This window comes from Globicephala melas, chromosome 16 (genome assembly GCF_963455315.2).
Source record: "Globicephala melas chromosome 16, mGloMel1.2, whole genome shotgun sequence".
Classification (NCBI taxonomy): domain Eukaryota; kingdom Metazoa; phylum Chordata; class Mammalia; order Artiodactyla; family Delphinidae; genus Globicephala; species Globicephala melas.
Genome location: NC_083329.1, coordinates 31,612,939 through 31,633,806, shown reverse-complemented (window position 1 = coordinate 31,633,806; position 20,868 = coordinate 31,612,939). Strand labels below are relative to the sequence as shown.

The window sequence follows — 20,868 nt, the reverse complement described above, 5'->3', positions numbered from 1 at the left end:
ATCATATATGTTGAGACACAATGTGTTTTTTCTTCTTTTGGTCTCTCATAGGAAAGTTTTCTGAAAGGTAAGTGAGTGATCGAGTCATAAAGGGAGGGGACGTGTTTAGGCCCATCTGGTCCTCTCAGGCCAGAGAACGAGGGCTGAGGCTGCCCGTGAGTGTGGTAAGGGTGGGGGATGAGAGGACAGAATCACAACTTCTGCCCTGGGAAGTCAGGGAAAGAGTGCCCACTCTAGTGTACAGTTGGCCCCTCAAATCAACCCAAATGGGTGTCTAGACAGAACTCATTCCTCAGTAACCACCTTCCTGCTCATTCCTCCTTTCTCACTCCCTGCTCCTTGGCTGTGATGGTATCTAAAGTATCAGGAGGCAGCCAAAACTGAAAAGCAAGGTGTGGGGAAAGGGTGACCTGCCCACCTTAACTCTGTTCTGGGATTGGGTACATCCAGTCACCACCCAGGAGTCCTGGGCCCAGGACCAGCTTCTGCCCTGCCCTGTCCCAGCACAACCATGCTACATACGACTCTGGCATCCAGCTGAACAACCTAGGGAGAAGCTGGTTCCTTTAACTTCCACATCTCAGAGAAGTGGGCTATAGGGGGAAAGAAAGACCTGATTGGGAGCATGGGACATCGGTGGATATAGCTTGATTTATAGCTTTTAAACATTTAGACATATGGTACATGGGGAAATATTTGCCCTTTTGCAAATATCAGGGCAGCGTTGGTCCTTCCGGCTCAGACATTCCAAGTCAGTTTTTGTGTCTCCTAAGTAAGGAGATGTAGACTTCACAGTCCAGTCTAGTCCTTTGCCCAAATTTTTCCTCTTCCTTTCCCAGTCATCATGGAAACAGACTGTCTTTGGCGTTACTGAATTGAGCATGCTTAGAATTTGGCTTGGGGCTTCTGCTTTTCATTTAAAGTTGGTGGAAACCTGCAGTTTTGGAAGAACATGCAGGAGCATGAGACACATCTTGGGCTCACCGTGGTTCTCCCTTCTCTCAGAAGAGTCCTGATAACAAAGGGTGACCTTCCTCAATTAGTAACATCTATATGACCCTGCATCTTGGCTATAGTTGATTAATTACAGGGCAGACACCTTGCTCAAACTCTCTCATCTGAGAACGCTGCCTCTCAGAGATGCAGAGGCTGAACATTTCTGAAACAGTCACACCAATGGCATGATCTATGGATGCTGGCTGCAGAGGTATCTGGTATTGTCCTAATTCTTTCCTTGTCTAAATCTTCTTTGTTCATCTCTTTCTTCATTTAGGTGACACACTCACTGGCCTTCAAAAAACTATTTTCTGTATATTAGTTTGAGCTAACCTATGCCGGTTTCTATTGCCTTATGCACACATACCAACAAACAAAAACTCTTAACTAAAACCATTGTCAGAAGGACCACTGGATGAGGAGCCAAAGTACCTGGATTCACCTCTTTTCCTCTGACACCCCCATCCCTGTCATCACAACTTAAAATCCCAGGCTTATTTTTCTCTGCCTATAACCAGAGCTGAAGCAATAAGGTGAAATAAAATAATAATGATGATGGTAAAAAAAAATAATACCTATCATTCTTTTGAGCACTTTTTATACCAGGAACTATGTTAAGTGCTTTACCTAAATTATATGACTTAATCTAATCCTCAGTAACAACCCTGAATTCATCAGGAACATTTTGACTCTACATAAGCGAAATCTCAAACTCACAATAGCTTAAATGTAAGGAAATTAGTTATTTTATATGTAACAAGAAGTCCCTAGCAAGGGCGGCTTCAGGATTGGTTAAATCAGAGGCTTGATAATGGCATCAGGGACCCAGGTTTTTTCCATCTTTTTGCTCATTTGGCTTGGTCTCCAGGCTAGCACCTCTCATGACTAAAATAGCTGCTGAATTTCCAGGCATCCAGTTGAACATGACAATGTTTAGCAGAGGGATGGTCTCTTCTTTGTATCTCTTTTTAATTTTTATTTATTTATTTTTTATATTTAATTATTTATTTTTGGCTGTGTTGGGTCTTAGTTACGGCACGCGGGATCTTATCTTTGTGATGTGCAGGTTCTTTGTCGCGGAGCGGAGGCTTAGTGGGCCAGGGGCCCTTGGGATCTTAGTTCTCTGACCAGGGATCGAACCCATATTCCCTGCATTGGAAAGCAGACTCTTAACCACTGACCACCAGGGAAATCCCCTTGTATCTCTTTTTTAAGTACAAGAAAAGCTTTCCAAGAATCTTCTGGTTGATCACCCCTCTGACCTCAAAGGCCAGAACTGGGTCATCATACACACATGCTTAATCCAACCATTGCCCAGGGAGTAGAATTACTACAATGGGCCTAGACCAAGCATGATTCACTCCTGAGTTGAGAGGGAAAGAGGTGAAACACTCTGGGAACAAAAAAAAAAAAAAAAAAGAGGCCTTTTTCAGCAAAGAAGGGAGGAAACTGTTAGGCAGTTAACCAACAGTGCCTGCTACCAGCATGTGAGACAAATAGGAGAGGCAAAGCGACTTGCCCAAGGTCAAACAACCAGCTAATGGCAGGTGTGGGATCTGAACCCAGAATGGTCTGTTTCTAAATCCTGCTCTCTTGCCCTACACTATGAAAGGCAGTTAGTCCTCACCAGATTATTTTGCCTTTGAGGAACTCAAGTCTCTACAGCTATCCTGGGCAATTCATGAGATGAACTCGTGTGGGAGCTACCAGACAATCAGATTCCAGAGACCAAGCAACATAGCAACCTCGCTGCTATGGAGAAGACTAACCTCCTTTGGTCTCCTCTCCACAGTTCACTCCATTCTCCCTGGCCATGGTGGAGAGGAAATTTAGAGTAATGTAAATTCAGCAAATAGCAGCCTTTGGTTCCAGATTTCTGGCTCTATGAGTGAGCCTCATAGTGAACAAACATCCCTTTTTATGTCCTTTCATTTTTCCTTTTATTCTGGTATCGCCCCCTTTGGGGGATTCCTTCTCCCCAACTTCAATCATTTGGTTCTGGTGAGGACTTTCAATGACAGTACCAAGGAGTGACATCAAAGTAGTTGACAAATGGGAAAGCACAGACACCAACCAATCAGAAGGGATATTTGCAGCAGTGGTAAAGCAGGGTCCTGGAAGCCCCTGGCTGGGTCAGCAATGAACTCTTTAGTTGTTGGATCATGGGGAACTCCAGGATGGTCCAGGGAGGGCCAGTTAGCCATGGAGGTGGAGGATAAGGAACTCAGGAGGCTTGGGCCAGTAGGTATTTACCAACTGGTAAGGAAGCATTTCGTTTAGTGAGTTCTTAATTTCAGATATTGCATTTATCAGTTCTAGAATGTCTATTTGACTCTTTTTTTTTTTTTTTTTTTTTGTGGTATGCGGGCCTCTCACTGTTGCGGAGCACAGGCTCCGGACGCGCAGGCTCAGCGGCCATGGCTCACGGGTCCAGCCGCTCCGCGGCATGTGGGATCTTCCCGGACCGGGACATGAACCCGCGTCCCCTGCATCGGCAGGTGGACTCTCAACCACTGTGCCTCCAGGGAAGCCCTGATTCTTTTTTTATAGATTTCAATTTTGCTGAAGTTCTTTACTTTTTCATATATTGTGTGTTTTTCATTTTCTATATTTTCTCTCACGTTTATAATACTTATTATAAAGTCCTTGTCTGCTAACTCAAATGTCAGAATCATTTGTGGGTCTGCTTCCATTCTCTGCTATTTCTCTTATTAGTTATATTTCCCTGCTCTTTGCATGTCTCATAATTATATAAAAGAACCATAGAGGTTGTAGATGATATTTTCCTCCAGCGATGATTTTTTTTTTTTTTTTTTTGGCTGCTCCGTGCGGTATGCGGGATCTTAGTCCCCTGACCAGGGATGGATTCCACACCCCCTGCAGTGGAAGCACGGAATCTTAACCACTGGACCTCCAGGGAAGTCCCTCTCGGATGGGGTGAGGGACTGATCATCTCAATCTAGTCAGGGATTCAGCTGCGCTGGGGCTGGATGGTAGTTGTATTAGTCCCAGTCCAACTTTGGGTCATCTTGTTCCTTGGAGGGAGCCCACTCTCAAGCTTTTGATTGACAGTATGGTGGGTCTCTGTCTTCTCAACCCTGAGAGCCTGTGCAAGATTCAATTCTGTTCTTAGGAGCTCAGGCTCTTTGGTTTCTTGCCCCACACAGTTTCAAAATTTAGCAAATGTCTTGAGGGGACAGCCGTCATGTTTGATGCAGCCCTCATCCCTCTAACGGGACTTTGTTTCCTACCTACTGCAAGTCTGCGGGAAATTTCCCTCTGCTATGAGACACTTCTAGCTCAGCCTCTCCTGCTGCATCCCAGAATTCAGCAAATGTTGCATGGGGAAAACTGGCCATGTGTTTAGAGCTCCTCTAGATTCCAATGCCAGATCACATGGATCATCAAAAGCTCTGCCAGTTTCTATTTGTCCCAGTAAAGACCTTATGCCCGGGTCAAGCTCTGATTTGGCAAATATACCCAGGTAAGAAAATGGTCAGAGATTATCAGCTCATTTAGAAAAGGCTCTTTCCTCTCCAGAATTTTAATTCATTAGTCTTTGTTGCTGCTACACCTCTCCAGTGCCTTTAAAAATATGATTTTTTAATTTATCCAGTTTTTTCTAGTTCCAACAGGAACACTGGATTATTGCTACATACTACATCCTACCAGAAGAGGAAGTCCTATGAAATTATCGCAAGATTTAACCATGGCATGGTTATACAGGTATATATGGCTGAATCAACCCAGACCATGCCATGGCCCCTCCTCTACATCTTCACTACAGCGGGGACAGGTGGCCCAAGTAGACCAACTAGAGTCCTTCTGCACTGGAACTGGGAGCCGAGAGCCTTTTTATTTTTGTGGTTGGTCGGGGGCGGGGGGTGGGGTGGGTGAAACAAAGCTGTGAGAATAAGTCTGGAAGCTTCCACTGGCTATGTCCCATGCTCATGAAAGAAGCCAGTTTCCAGCAGGAGGAAATGCAGCCCTCATGCAGAAAGGAGAGGCATAGGAGCGCTGAGGGGATGTTGGGATCCCTGATTCCAGTCACTCGCTCTTGCTGTGGTTTGCTAACCTGAGGCCCAAATTTCTCTTCTTTGCCTGAGCTAGTTTCAGTCTCTTGAAAGGTGGGCCAGCTCTAATATTTTTGCCCTCGGGCTTTATGAGGCACCCTGTGTCCATATAACACATTAGCCTTTTCTTCTTAGGCAAGGTGGAGGTGGTTTATGTTACTTGTAACTCAAAGAATCTTAACTAAGACTGCTTCTTTAATGACAGGCAGGTTCAGAAGGGCCTGGTGAAAGGTTATCTCCCTCACTGCACAGAAGGAAGAGAGGGAGGATGCATGATAATATTGCTGAGACCTCAGCTTTGGATCACGAATCCTCACTACAAGGAGAAGAGGATGCTTTTGGATTCTGGACACCCAACTCACCATGGGAGGAACTTCAGACTTACCTAAGAAGTCAGCCAAATCTGTCTGCCAAAGCCACGCTGTTTTACTTCAATCAAACTGGGAAACTGCATTCTTATCCTCAACAATATTCAAAGATGGGAGGGAATGGAAAGAGGTGGATTCCCGTGTTTGCACGTTTTACCTACTCCTGGGGCTCCGACTTGCTGATGAGCCTGAAGTTTACACCAGAGGGTAAACAAGATAGCTATTTGGACATCACACACCGCTTTGCCAGTTTCCGTTCTCTTGAATTATTTACCATCTAATTGTATGCATTGAAACAGAATCTGGCAACACAGAGTCAGAGATGTAGCCTTATTTGTGCGTTAGAGAAGGAAAACTCGAGTTCAGTGAAGGACCTGGAGCAGAAACCCTTTATGGCTTTCTGACGTTCCCTGGCTTTGGGAGGGCTGTAAGCCCGGGGGTGAAACCCGAGCAACAACACAGCGCAGACGCACTGGGAGCCACGGGTTGGAGGCGCCCTAGAGCTGACTAGTCCAGTGTCTCCCCTGAGGCCACAATCCCCCTACAGGGCAGAGGCCCGGTTCCAGGACTTAGCCCCCTGAGCCTTGATTTCTTCTCTGCGAGACAGACTGCAAAGGGGGATGAAATGGAAAAATAAGCCTCTCTAGATTTAAAAGATTGTTATCACAAATTTTATTTTCACCATCATACCACTAATTTCCCTCAGGAATAAATATTAGTAGCTATGAAAACAAGAAAAATATTCAAAAAATATTTCAAGTAGTAAAAAAGAAACTTTGGAAAACAGAAAAGTATAATGGTGAGTAAAACTCACTATTAATCCCACTACTCAGTAAGAATTGCTCACAATAGAGGGTGTGGAGAAAAGGAACCCTCCTACACTGCTGGTGGGGATGTAAATCGGTACAGTCACTATGGAGAACAGTATGGAGGTTCCTTAAAAAACTAAAAATAAAGTTACCATATGATCCAGCAATCCCATTCCTGGGCATATATCCAGAGAAAACTCTAATTTGAAAAGATCCATGCACCGCCCCCCCCAACAATGTTCATAGCAGCACTGTTTACAATAGCCAAGATATGGAAGCAACCTAAATGTCCATCAACAGATGAATGGATAAAGAAGATATGGTGTATATATACACAGTGGAATATTACTCATCCATAAAAAAGAATGAAATAATGCTATTTGCAGCAACATGGATGGACCTGGAGATTATCATACTAAGTGAAGTAAGTCAGATAGAGAAAGACAAACATCATATAATATTGCTTATATGTGGAATCTAAAATCTGACACAAATGAACTTATTTACAAAACAGAAATAGACTCACAGACATAGAGCACAGACTTACGGTTACCAAAGGAGAAAAGATGCGGGAGGGATAAATTAGGAGTTTGGGATTAAAATATACACACTACAATACATAAAATAGATAACCAACAAGGACCTACTGTATGGCACAGGGAACTATATACTCAATATCTTTTAATAACCTATAATGGAAAATAATCTAAAAAAGAATATATATATGTGTGTGTGTATGTATGTGTGTGTGTATATATATATATATATGTATACACACACACACACACACACACATATATATATATAACTGAATCACTTTGCTATATACCTGAAACTAATATAACATTGTAAATCAACTATATTTCAATAAAGATAAAAAAGAATCACTCATAATATTTTGATACATTTTCTTCCAGTCTTCTTCCTAACCAAATATATATATATTATAATTGGGAAATTTTAACTAACCTCTTTAAAGCCAAGTTTTTTCTTATTTTCTTTCTTTTCAAAAAGAAAATACTTATTATTTACCTACATTATTCCAGGCATTATAACAGGGATACAAGAAAATTCGATCAAAAATAACTTGGTTAAGATGTCAATATGAACAATAAATATCTTTTCACTGTGGTTTTCTAATTATGAAAGAATTCAAAAAGAGAAAGTAATATAACAGACATCACTGCCCCCACCATCAAGACCAAATCTTAAAATTTTGCCATATGTGCTTCAAATATTTTTTCAAGGAAGATAAAATATTACAGATATGGCTGAAGTCCTACTGTCCTGGACCCAGAATAACTACAGTTGACCTCTGAACAATGCAGCTTTGAACTGTGCAGGTCTACTTATACACAGATGTTTTTCAACAGTAAATACTACAGTACTACACAGTCCATGGCTGGTTGAATCTGTGGATACGGAGAAACCACGGATAGAGGTAAAGCCAAGTTTTTTCTTCAACACTTTGTAGTGAGCCTCTTCTCCATTCAATCAATATTCTTTACAAACAAGGTTTTTAACGGCTGTTTTCAAATAGTTCACTGTAAAGAGATATATACCTAAAATACTATTAAGATTCAATGGATTCAGTTTGATTTCACATGAAAATCTAATTGGGGTACTACAAAAGATGCTGAAACAACACAGACTCACAGACTAGATAGAGAGGATGAGGAACAGACCTGGAAGCAATTCTTTACCAGGACAATTTCAGCCTGCACAGTTACCCCACTACTGGCCTATGAATAGGAAGGGAGAGAAGGGAAGCGACAGATGGATTGTCCAGGCAAGGGGTGCATGTGAGCACTCACATGAGGATGTGGGTGGGGAACAGACCCTAGAAAACTCATGACGCTCATCACTGAATTTATTAGTAAGTGCCATTTTGTTACTCCATATGCTACTGTGGTATAAAAACTGTAGGCCAAGTGCCACCTTTACATTCATATTTCCTTCTAGTCTTTTTTCTAAGCATAGTTTTTTTTTTCCTTTATGTAACTGAAATCCATAGAATGAATATTTTTGACAAACTCAGTCTTTAGGTTTGACTTGTATAAGCTTAGGATAGAGGAAAAGGAACTGTGTGTCAGTAGAAAAATTTATCCATTTACTAGCTAGGGTCCTACTTACACCATCAATTTCAACTCAAACCAACATTATTTTGAGATTTGCAAGGAAAATGGTTCACTTCTTACAGATAATTTTTGGAATGGAGAATGAAGGAGGTAGACACACATACAATGTGGGAAGGCTGATGCTTCTTTTTCCTCATAGGCAACTAGGGGGAGGGGAAGGGGGTCAGTAAAGGCATGTTTGGGGGAAAGTCGGAGAAGCATCCACACCTGCTCATTATATCAAATGTCTAGGGACTCTGTAAATAATTCAGGTGCAGTCGGCTCCCTCCAGGGGCAGGTGTAGAGGAGAGTTTCCAGACAAGCATCTCCTCTTGCAAAACTGGAGCAGACCTGGGATCTGATTACTTCAAAAGGGGTCTAGTTAGTAGCTATGGCAACCTCCTTCTTCTGCCTTACAACTTGCCTTGGGCTAAGATGCAGGAACTTCTGGGAAAACACTACTGCTACAGCCTGCTGTGGTGGTTAAGAGCTTTGAAGTCTAGTTATCTGTTTCTAATCTAGGTTCTGCCACTTTGTAACCGGGTGACCTGGGAATTTATTCAACCTCTCTGATCCTTGGTTTCTGTGCCTATAAAATAGAGATAATTCATTCAGATTGCTGTGGCATCATTAAAGCTCTTGCTATAGTGCCTGGTACATAGTAGATTATCTCCTAAGAGTGTCCCCACCTCATTTCCTAGGAAGAGATGTTTGGACTTTAAATAAAATAGCAATGTACAGAACTAAGTGAAAGCTATTCTTCAGAACAAAATAAACAGTGCAGCTAACAGTTATTGAAGATTTACCATAAGCTGGATATTGTGCTGAGTGTCTTATATATAATTTCACAAAACCCACTTATGGATAAATTTATCAAAGTTCTGAGATGTTAAGACACTTTCCCCAGCTCAGACAGCTAGCAGGTGGTGGAATCAAGATCCAAACTCTCATCTGTCTCTTATCCAAAAAAAGCCTATGTTCTTACCTTCTAAGTAAATGGATCTCTGGAAGTTATTTTACTGCGCCAGCACTTCATCTCCAGGTGGACAGTCTGAGGATGCTGGCACATGGAGCTCATTCAGACCTGGACCGACCTCCTTAGGTCTGTGGGGCCTGACCGCCCTCTAGTGTTAGAAGAATCTTAGGGCCAGGTGGAATCCACAGCGAGTTGTTTTTTTTCTGAGGTGGTAGTGAACCTGCGTCCCCTCCTGTCTGGAGATCTGTCTAGTCTGGTGTCTTCTTATTGGCCAAAGGGTTTCTCCTAGGAATAGGGGTAAAATAGGTGGTAGAGACTGGGAGTTAAGAAGAATAATTATCTGGGGATAGAGCAGTAATGCTCAGGTTAAGCTTTGAACCGTTGGCGGGGGTGGGGGGGGGATAATGTCTCTTATTCCCAGCACATGGCACATAATAGGTGCTGACTGAATACTGAATGAAGTTTTACAACTCATCCTCACTAAAGGGGGAGGGGGAGTGCTGCCAAAAGAATGGTTTAAAGGTCTTCACTGATCTTTGCCAGAAGCACCAGCAGAAAAAACACTGTAACATTAACCCACCTTCCACTCCAACAGACTCCAAGGCATGTTTCGAGCACGGCTAGGCGAGAATGATGACGCTGCTCAGTTACTAGGAAATGAGTTGGGGTCAGCAAAGACATATGACCATTTCAGGCTGCCACCCTCCCACCAGTGTCCCGAATGGTCCACGGATCTCAGAGAAGTCCCACTTCCGCCTCCATAACTCTGCCCAGGTAGTCCATGTCACCAGGTGGTCGGTGAGCACCTGTGTGCACTGCTCCTCGCTAGACAGTGGGGAATCCAAAGACAGGCTTACAAGGTGGCTTATCAGAGGGAGATGAACACCCCCCCCACCGCAAGTCACAGAGACTGAGCTGGGTTACTGCAAAATGGGAAGAGATGGTTTCATAAAATAAAGGATATAGAGCAGACAAATAACACCTACTATAATCCAGTCCTTGGCTGCCCAATTTTCCTCCCATATGAATAATTCTGTAAATGCCCCCATAATATATGAATATACTGAATCATTCAGACATTAATTTTATCACTATTATATTTACCTTTATAATTATTACCATCTTTATTTCTAAGTAACAGAAAATCTAAACCCAAGTAAACTTGGCTTGATGAATAAAAACATTTGTTGAGGGCTTTTTTTCCCCTTCGGTGGGGAGGTGGGAGTTTCAGGATTGGTTGGTTCACACCCGGTGCTGCCAGGAGTTGGTGGCCAAGAAAGGGAAGTAGCAGGGCAGGACCACAGAAGGGATTTCAGAATAAAAAGCCAGCTTCCATAGTTAGGACAGGCCACATACTGGAAGACTGCCTGGGTGGGGGTCCCCGTGAAGCTACGGCTGCCTCCTGGCCTTCTTTTGGGAATCTCTCTGCTTTTGGTGGAAAAACGGAGACTGATGGCCCACACTCTCTGCAGAAATGGACTAAGGACTGAGGTGCCTGCACAAGGGAGAATGGACTTGTTGGATGCAGAGCTTTAGCTGCATTTTCTGCACTAAACTCACCCCCACCCCACGCCCTAAGAAGGGTGGCTCAGGCAGAGGTTGTCTCCCCGCTGTCTTGGATGTACTACCTTCCTGTTTACCCACATGAACTTCAGCCCCAAGCTGGTATATTCACTGCTCCCCAGACCTGCATTTCATCCCCACCTCTGGATTTGCTTCCCCAGTCCCCTGCCTGAATGCTCTCGCCTCTCCTTACCCTACAACTTGTCTTTCTCAGGGCCCAGCTCCAGGTCTGCCTCCTCAGTGGAGTCTTCCCCAAGGGTTTGGCCTTCTTGGGTCACTTTCTATTTTCGATTCCAGGGGCGTTTGTTGTGTGGTTGGGAGCTGATTGTGGTATTTGCCATAGAGTTTCAGGCAGGACTTTGTTTATTGCCTTTTCAGGCAAGCTATGCCAGAACTCCCCACTCACAGGGCGGGGCGGGCAGGGTAACGTGGCCGGCCATGTAAGGGTCTGGAAGAGAGGTGCAGCCTGGAGCCAGCCGAGAACATGTTCCCCACACGACACCGTAATTCTTGTGTTCATAAAACCTCCTCAGAGGATAAAAAGAAACATGTAAGTCAGTACTTATTTCTCAGGGAGGGCTCCCACGAGACAAGAAATCTTTCAACTGCAGACTGTCAGGCACCAAGGACCTGAAGAACAGGATGGAGGGAGGCAGGGAGGGCTTAGGGCTGTCACTGAAGCAGGCGATCCTGAGGCAACGCGACGGGCAGAACAATCCACGTGGATGCCGTGTGGACACGGCACAAGGACAGCACGCTCACGTCAATCACACCCATGAACTTCAGACCATCACCGTGTTTTTAGACCCTAAGCTCCTGGGGCTTCATATCATGTTTTCCTTTCCTCTCTCTCAGCCTGGGTTCCTCCCCTGGGGATCTGCCTGTGCTGCTTCCACTGACACTGCTGAGGCAGATGGCCTCTGTCCCCAACCAACTTCCAGAGAAGAGACTGTGTAACAGTGGGGTGTGAGGGCCACAAGGGAGGGAAGAGGAAGAGGGTAACAACAAGTGACGGAGAAAGCTTAAATCATGCACACAGGCTTCTCATAAGAACTTTATTTCTCAAAAAGGAGGCAAGAATCCAAAGTATTAAAATAATCCTCTAATTTTTGTTTTGGAGGGAGAGGATAGGATGACAAAATAATTCATATAAAAATTTCAAGCACAATGGCTGTAGGTCCTTCATCCTGAAACTTGTGCCTCCTGTCTGCAGCTCCAGGTTCTAACCATGTCACAGGTAGTGCCAAGCTCCTGGATTCAGAGGCTTACAGCATCTGGAATGCTTGTTTATATTTACTCCACAAATAAATACAAAAGGTCAATCTTCCTAGTGCAGATGGTTCAGTCTATTTTTGTGATTGTTTCTAATGAGAATGCTAAAAAGGGCTGCCTCTCTCTAAATTCCAAATCTTTCCTTTCTGAAGACGACTAAGAGAGTGAAAGAAAGGAAATGTGGAGACTTATCAGGTACGACTGGCCCTTATAACAACCACATACCAAGGGAGACTCTACCTCATTGAGGTGATAAAAGGTAAAAAGCGACCATGATTTTTCCATTGCCTTTTATGTGGGGAAACCGCACCTTTCTGTTTCTACCACTGAAGGGAACTGCACTATGTGAAGCAAAGTCCCCCTCTAGCAATTAAGCAAAATCCCTATCCAGAGCAATTATTTTCTACCTTAAAAAGAAAGAAAAGGGTGAGCGGGAATGAGAGTCCTTAGTCCAGGCTGATGTTGCCACACGGCCCAGTAAATGCTGAGGGGCACTTTCCAACAGGCAGGCCCTTCCAGGAGGTGGGAGAAAAGACCTGGTTCACCCCGAGAGGCTTAAGGTGAGTTTAACTGTGAAGACCGCTCGGAACATGCCCGGCTCTCCTCTGAATGCTTTCAGTTGGTGCTTCTCTGAGGAACAGGGAGGTTCTCGTGAAGGTACTTTAAACTTCCATGCTCTGAGAAGTCCGAGACCACGTGGTCCTGGCCTCGCAGCAGCCACTTGGTAGTAAGCAGTCCCTCCAGTCCCACTGGTCCCCGGGCGTGGATTCGAGATGTACTGATCCCCACTTCAGCTCCTGTGGAAAAGCACGGATGAGGGTGTGGCTTTCCCAGCCTCTGCTTCCTGACCACCCGCCAGGCCTTTGTCTCTTCCTTCTCCTCACTTGGCCCCCTCTCTCTGCCCTCTCCTGACCCATCCTCCCTGGGCTAGCCTGACTTCCACTGTCCCCATAAACATGTTCTCTGGTTGCTGTGAGTCACGGTCAGGCCCCTTCTTTAAGAAGAGAAGAAGGGGCCTGACTGTGGGCCTCTCCTTTGTATTTTATCCCCAATCCATTTTGACAATACTACAAGTGCTGTCTCCGATATCTGTCTTGTGTCTGGATTGCATACCATCATCTGACATTTGGGTACTGTTTCTGGTGTACGACAGTGTATAGAGGTTTCATCTCCCCGAGTATCCTTTAAACCCTAGATGGTAAGGGACATGTTCTAGGTACTCCCTAGAACGCCTAGCTCCTAGGTGCTCATGAAATGGCTGCTGACTACACCAAAGAGAGCTTTTCATTTTCCTCCCTCCTGCTCCAGCCTCAGACGTGGGGCACCGGGGCTCTTCCCAGGTCTGGCTTGGTGTTCTGCACCGTGTGCAGTTGAGGCAGGGCTCCTTTGCTCATCACAACTTCACTGAGCAGGCACTGGGCTGGGACCCGGGGATGAAGTGGTGAACAACTGATGTAATTCATGGAGCTTGTATTCTTGTGGGCAAGGCAGCCAAAGAACAGTTCAACAAATAATTCCATGTGGTGATGGGGTGCAGCGAAGGGTGCTGGGACGGAGACTGTGTGGCAGGGCGGCAGCACCCTGGATAGGGTGGTCAGTGGGAGCCTCCCCGAGCAGGTGCCTTTGGCTGAAACCTGAATGAGAAGGAGCCGGCCAGGGGACAGCAGTGGAGAGCCGCTGCAGGCAGAGAGGAGCAAGCGAGGTGCCTGGGGCAGTGGTCGGCAAGGAGATGGTGACCACTGGCTTCAAATTCTGGGTTAATAGCGTAGAGATCACATGACTTTGGGCAGGTTACCTAACCATCTCTTGCTTCAGGTTTTTCTTTTGGAAAAGGAAGAAAATAATAGAATCCATTATGTAGAACTAAGTGAGATAATGCACGTGATGCACTTAGCACGGTGCCGGAAATACAGTAAATGCTCAATGAATATTATCTGTTACTGTTATTCATGCATTTCACAGGAACTTAACCTAACCAGAGTCTGAGCGTTTGCTCTGAGCAGCTGATGGAAAGACAATGGAGTGGTCTTTGCTCCTCCCCCATCTTGGACTTTCACTTGAAAGCTGGGCACCTCAGCCCTTACAAGTGTGCTATTTCTTCTTCAAGAACATGGAATACAAAGATCAGTGCAAGTGATGTGATAATTAAATCAAACCCCAACACAACAGAAACAGGAAACTAAAAATAAAGAGTCCAGTGACTAAGAATAACAGCAAAATTCCCTTTAATAACCTTTAACAATTCAGCGAGAACTATTTCTCTAGGCAGTTCTCTATTCAAACGTTCAGAGGGATTAAAATGTTTTAAGTCGTTGAAATAATTCTCAGATGTGCCACAAATGCCTTATTGGAGCTTTGTAAAATGGTACCCCTGAAAACCAGCGACTGTCTGAGAACTCCTTATACTACTGGGGGATGGAGAATTTATTACTAATGATGGAAGTGGGGAGGGTATCTTTGTGAAGCTTTTTATTTCAAAGTCTGCACTAGAAGTCAACCTTGCACCTCTGGACTTACCTGTTTGTTTCTGATGCTCATACTTCAGCCCAGCATAGGTACTAACACCTTCTTTTGTCCTGTCCTCAGGGTGGATTCCTAGCTCTGAGGCAACCTGGCTGTGTCCCTCTGAAGGAGTAAGTCTGCAGCGGCAGTGCTCCCACGGGACCTTGGCATGCACACCTGTCATAATCCATGCATGCAGACACACTGTGGTCTGCTGTACGTGGCAGAGTCCAGGCTCTGGACTCACGGAAGTCTGGGTCTGAACACCAGCTGCATGACTTTGGGCAAGTTACTTCATTTCTTTGAATCTCAGTATCCTCATCTATGAAAAAGGAAATACAAGTACCTACCTTCTTAGCATGTGAAATGCCTAGAACACAGGACTTCTACCAGTTCATGGTAGCTGTTATCCTTCTCTCTCATAAACCCACCTTCCCTCGGTATGTCTGCGTCATCTTGCTCGTGCACGTGACTGTAAAGGCCAGGTGTCTCCTCCACCCTCACTATGCTCCTCGGGGCCACACAGTGATTCACAAGGGACTCCTTTCTCCCCGACCAGACTCCTTCTTACCCAGTCCGAAGCGGTAGCCATCAGAGAAGCGAGTGCTGGCGTTCCAGAACACACAGGCACTATCCACGTGCTGGAGGAAGAACTCTGCTGTCTTCTCTGCAGCATAAAGGGAAGAAATTGAGTTAGGATGGCCCAGGGAGAACATCCCTGCTTCCAGCCACTCAACAGGGCCTGACTGGGGCAGGGCCCAGGCCCCTGAGGTGCTTCCCCACGTATTAAACATGCAGACTTGTGAAAGCAAACCAGCTTCATCAGTCCTGTTGTTGAAGGAGTAGGTACCTGGGAAAGACTGGGTTGGAATCCAGATCTCCCTGCAGACATACCCTCAGTGCTGCAATGGCCTGTCTACACTATCTGTTTATAGGCTCTGAGTCAAATGCCAAAGTCTCAACTCAAACTCCACACCCACCAGCTGGGTGACTGTGGACAGGCTTCTGAACCTCTCTGTGCCTGAGTACAATGGGGACTGACAGTATTACCCAGCTCCCAGGCTTGCAGAGAGGATAAAATGAACCAACAGCATGGAGCACTCATCCCAGAGCCTAGCAGATGGCAAGTGCTCAAGTATTAACTGTTTTCACTGGTGGTGCTGTGATTCCCCAGTAAACTGACTGTAAGTTCCCTGAGGGGGCCATGCTGGCATCCTTTACCATCGGGCCTCCAGTGCCTGACACCCAGGCTCACCTGTGGAGGGAATGAGTGACTGTGGAGAGTTGGTTTTGCCCTAAACTAGTTGGTTCTGCGCTTAACCTCCTGAACCTTGATTTCCTCAGCTGTAAAATGGGTTTATTCCAGCAACCGGGAAAGACTGCAGCATGGATTAAATGGTAACGCCTCTGAGACAGAGTGAGTCACGTATAAAGTGGAGCGAATCACCTCTTCCCTCGGGGCCACTGTGACAACACAGCGAGGTAACAGATGTAAAAGCACTCAGCAAACCAGCAAGTGCCGCCCACGCCAGGCACTGTTATCAGTCCACTGAGATTACGTTCTCCTGCAGGCTAAGAGGGGCTGAGAGGAGCAGGGTCAGCTTGGAGATCAAGGCAGAAAACGCAGACCCCGCAGACCCCGTGTGCTGCAGCCCCTGCACACTTACCATTCTCTGTGACGATGACGTCCGTGTGGGAGCTGCCATACTTGTGGATGTGGTCGATGGCCTCCTGCACACTGGCCACCACTTCAATGCACAGTTCCAGGTCCCCGTACTCAGTTCGGAGGGACTTCACTTCGGAGGGGCTGAAGGTCAGATAGGAGGCGAACTTGGGGCCTGCGTGAATCTTCACCTGGGACAGAGGAAGTCCGGGGCAACAACATAAACACAGCAGAAAGAGGCAAGCGCACACTCCTCCCTCTGGGATCCAACAGCAAGATGAGCCTGAAGATGATGAGTCCAGGGCTCCTGTGGCCTGGAAACTAAACTAGTCCCTGCTTCCTTTTAGAGGCAGCCTTCCACGCTCCAGGATGCTCTGCTTTGGGAAATGCTGACGGCCACCTGTCAGCAATGGGCCCCCAGTAAAACTGGAGCAGGGATTTCAGCAGGAAGCCTCTGAATGTGAAGAATGTGCAAGGCATTTAATGGGCTACTGACATAAGCCCTTGACTGCTGGCATTTTACTAAAACGAACACGTGACGAGAAAAATCCCATTCTTAGCATGTGGGACTTAGGCATTGGACTCAGACGGAAAGAGGGAGATGCCACAAACACACTTCTCCTCCCTCTTCCCTGGAGAAGTCCTAGGCGTGCTTTAGAGGAAAACAGTACTTGGTTGGAAACCACTTCAAACTGTGGTTAGTCGTTAGATTTCTGACTTTGTCAGTCTGGCCCCATCTCCAGGTTCAGCTCAGGTCCAGATTCTGGGGCTAACCCTGCTTCTGGCTGGAGGAATTTAAGGATGCTGAGGCTGGTCATTGGGGACCCCGGTCACAGTGTGACCCCACTCAGGCCTTGTTCTCCGAGACCTTCCCAGGGCAGCGTTCACGCCTCGATTCTTTAGGGCCAAGCTCTTGACTTGGCTCAAGTCACAACAAACCACATTTGTCATGTCCTCGTTGCTCCCAAGGCCTTGAATGGTTTCCTATCTGGGACCACACTTCCTCCAGGCCTGGGGTCCAACCATGTTCCCCAGGGGCTGGAACCCCACCCGTGTGCAAGTCGTCCTCTGGTGTACTTCCTGCACTACAAGGTGCTGAAGTACACATGCTGGCTCATTCTGACTTGAGGGATTTCAAGGCAATGCTGAGGATGACTGAGGATGTTGTGGGTTTGTCTGAATCAGAACTGGGGGCTTCACTCCTGGATACAGGAGAGCTTTCCTCCTGTCCAGTCCAGGCCAGTGTGCTGCCTGGCATACGTCAGCACTCAAACAGGCCACCAGTGGAAGGTCAGGCCCCAAACGTAAGTGATCATGTGATCTAACTCCCTTATAATTTGTGGGGTACATTTATTTTCATTTTCCAAACTGGGACCATGCCACATTTATAAGCTGACTGAAGTCTTCCTTTTCAGCAAAAGGATGGAAGGGAAGAGACACATGCTCAGGGTCAAAGCAACGAAGACCAGCAGTCACTTTCTCTACTGCTGTGCTAGTTTACATAATTCTGACATCAGATATTGAAGCTTAAAATGCATCCTGACAGAAAATTTAAGATTGTCCAGTTTCACCTGGAGAACATCTATCTTTCTTGCAATCAGGAATTTAGGATGGAGCATACATTTATACTCGAAACTTACTGGCACTGGTGGTTTATAATCTTAACGACATGGTAAGAAAATAATCCAGAGAGGACATTATACAAACTGCTCACTCCCAAATATCACTGTATTAATAAGCACATTAATATTGGTAATTGAAGACATCTGTGGAGGAGCAGCTATATATAAATCTTTGGTTTGAAAACATTTCTGCACAATCTTTTCAAATCAAATCCAAACAAGAATGTGTGTTCAGAAGCATAAACTGTATGCCGCCTGAGTAAGAGGTGGCAGGAAAGAGTCCATTCAGTGGGCTGCCATGTGACCTGCTTTATCTTTGAACCCTCTTAGCACTGAACACACACCACTTTGGAATGAAGCTATTTGTGTATGGGTTTCTTCCATCCACTAGACTGTCAGCGGCAAAGGCATGTCTTACTCACTGTGTACTCAGCACAGAACTTTGTATATGGCAGATGCTCAAAAATATTGCTTCTCACACTTCCTTAAATGGTATGGCAGCTGCTCCCAGTCTGATCCCACAGCCTCTAAATCTCGGGAGGGAAGACAGGAAGTGATGGACTTGTCCTACCTGTTCCACTCTCAGCATGTCAATGATCTGGTCAAATAATGGTGTTCTCAGCAGATCTCGGTGGATTAACAGAGTCTCTAAAGCATTACAGGCGGCTGGATATTCGCATTTAGAGTCTCTAACTGAAAGAAGAGGACAAAAAATGGTTTCTATTAACGTGATCCTGAGCCACCGAGGACACGACAAGTATTTTGCCCGCATGAAACGGGACACCATTGAGCTCACCTAGTCTGGTGACCTTGTCGACACTGGCCTCTGAGTCCACGTACATGTGGCAGATGCCTTCACTGTGCCCCATCACTGGAATGCCCTTAGCAGCTTTCTGGATGTTTCTGACCAGCTGAGAGGAGCCGCGTGGAATGATTAGATCTATCATTTTGTCTAGGCGGCAAAGATCTTCCACTTCTTCTCTGGTATTCACCTGAAAAGGCAGAGAATAAAAGGTAAAGATGACATCTTCTGATCACACAAAATATGGAAGTAGCAGCATCCCTTTCACAGATAAATGTCTGTATCTCCTGAGAACTAAGTCTGATGCTCTGAAAACTTATTCCAGAAACAAGATTAAGGAACATCCCTGGTGGTCCAGTGGTAAAGAATCTGCCTTCCAATGCAGGGGATGTGGGTTCGATCCCTGGTCAGGGAACTAAGATCCCCCATGGCACGGGGCAACTAAGCCCGTGTGCCCCAACTATTGAGCTCACGCACCTCAACAAGAGAGCCCGTGTGCCACAAACTACAGAGCTCAAGTGCCCTGGAGCCCACGTGCCACAACTACAGAGAGAAAACCTGCACGCCACAACTAGAGAGAAGCCCGCGTGCTGCAACTAGAGAGAAACCCGAGCAGACCGCGTGCCATAATGAAAAGATCCCGCATGTCTCAACAAAGATCCCATGTGCCACAACTAAGACGCGACACAGCCAAAAAACAAAAAAAAAGGAAAATAAATAAATATTAAAAACAAAAACAAGATTAAGTTCCTGATCATGGGAATTGAAAGTTGTCCAGCAAATGCTTATCAAACTCTACACATTAGGTCCTGTGCTCCGCATTACAAAACATGCAAGACAGGGTCCCTGCCCTCAAAGAACTCAGAGTCTGATAGGGAAGACAGGACTACCCTATGACTACCCATAACACAGGACAGACACTTCTAAGATGCTAGAAGAGGTACAACGTGCTATCCCTGGAAGGTCGAGGAGGTACAGAGTATGCCAGGCTATGAAGATCACAAAAGGAAGTGGCTGCTCCGTTGGCTCTCTAATCACAGCCTAATGACATGTTGATCTTGCTAGGGAGTCACGGTTCTCCACGACTCCTGCTGACAACCTCTACCCTGGGATGCTGGCTGGAGTGACTAAAGTGCTTGTGTTAGAACTCTGAGATTATGGGCATTTTTTCCTTCCTCTGGATTTTTAATTTTCCCCCATATGGACATGTTACTCACAAGAGAAGTACAAATATACACACATGTACAAGAAGGTTCGTGGCAACTTTAATCTGCATTGCACCAAACCAGAAATAACCCAAATGTTCATCGACAGAAGAAAGGATAAGCTGTAGTACGTGCATATAAATGGAATACTACACAGCAATAAAAAAGGGAAAAGTACTGCTAGATGCAACAATGAGGATGAATCTCATGGACATGAGAAAGAAATACCTGAACAAAAGAAATACAGATAAAAGAGTGCGTTTTGTATTATTTCACTAATATGAAGTTCAAGAATAGGCAAAAGAAATTGAATGTGAAGAAAGTAAAAAGATAGTGGTTTCCTGGTGGTGGGGTGGGGCCTACTGATGGGGAAGGGCACAAGGGAGACTTTGGGGTACTGGAAATAGTCTGTATCTTGATGCGGGGGGTGGTTATATGCGTGTATATAAGCGGACACAATTACAGAGCTGTTCACATGTGATTAGGGTACTTTATGTATGTTATACATCAATAAGAAGGAGGAGAGGAGGAAATCTGTCGAATTAAACTAGGGTATGGAGCAGCTGGGATTGGAGCCCCTACAGCCTGTGCTCTTTCTACCCACTATGTTGCTGTAAGAATAACCCAGCTTCTTGTCAGGAAGCATGTAACGAGGCAGGTTTGTAGACACCCTCCTAGCAGCCAACGGAATCCTGGAATGTTGGAGTGAGTGGGCCTCAAGGGAAAAAGAGAAGGATCTGGAGTCAACCTAGGTCAAAATATAAATTCTGGGTGATTCTGGCTAAGTTATTTTACCAATGAGCCTATTTTTCTTCCATCTATAAAATGGACCTAATAATTTTTCTCACAAGGTTGTTGTGAGGATTAAATGAGATAATGGAATGAAAGTGCCTTGCCCAC

The 20,868-nt window shown here is 45.5% G+C and overlaps 1 protein-coding gene across 3 annotated transcripts in view; it reads right to left on the bottom strand.

The window, feature by feature from the left end:
- Positions 1-11,952: 11,952 nt before the first annotated feature.
- ALDH18A1 (aldehyde dehydrogenase 18 family member A1) overlaps positions 11,953-20,868 on the bottom strand; it is a 46,994-nt gene continuing 38,078 nt past the window's right edge. For all 3 annotated transcript variants that reach the window (XM_060286404.1, XM_030865157.3, XM_030865156.3), the window contains exons 14-18: positions 18,758-18,953; positions 18,533-18,654; positions 16,344-16,530; positions 15,248-15,343; positions 11,953-12,971 (exon numbers count right to left, since the gene is read on the bottom strand). In XM_060286404.1, the coding sequence (XP_060142387.1) occupies positions 12,790-12,971; positions 15,248-15,343; positions 16,344-16,530; positions 18,533-18,654; positions 18,758-18,953 (783 nt within the window). In that variant the 3' untranslated portion in view covers positions 11,953-12,789. The remainder of the gene's footprint in view (positions 12,972-15,247; positions 15,344-16,343; positions 16,531-18,532; positions 18,655-18,757; positions 18,954-20,868) is intronic.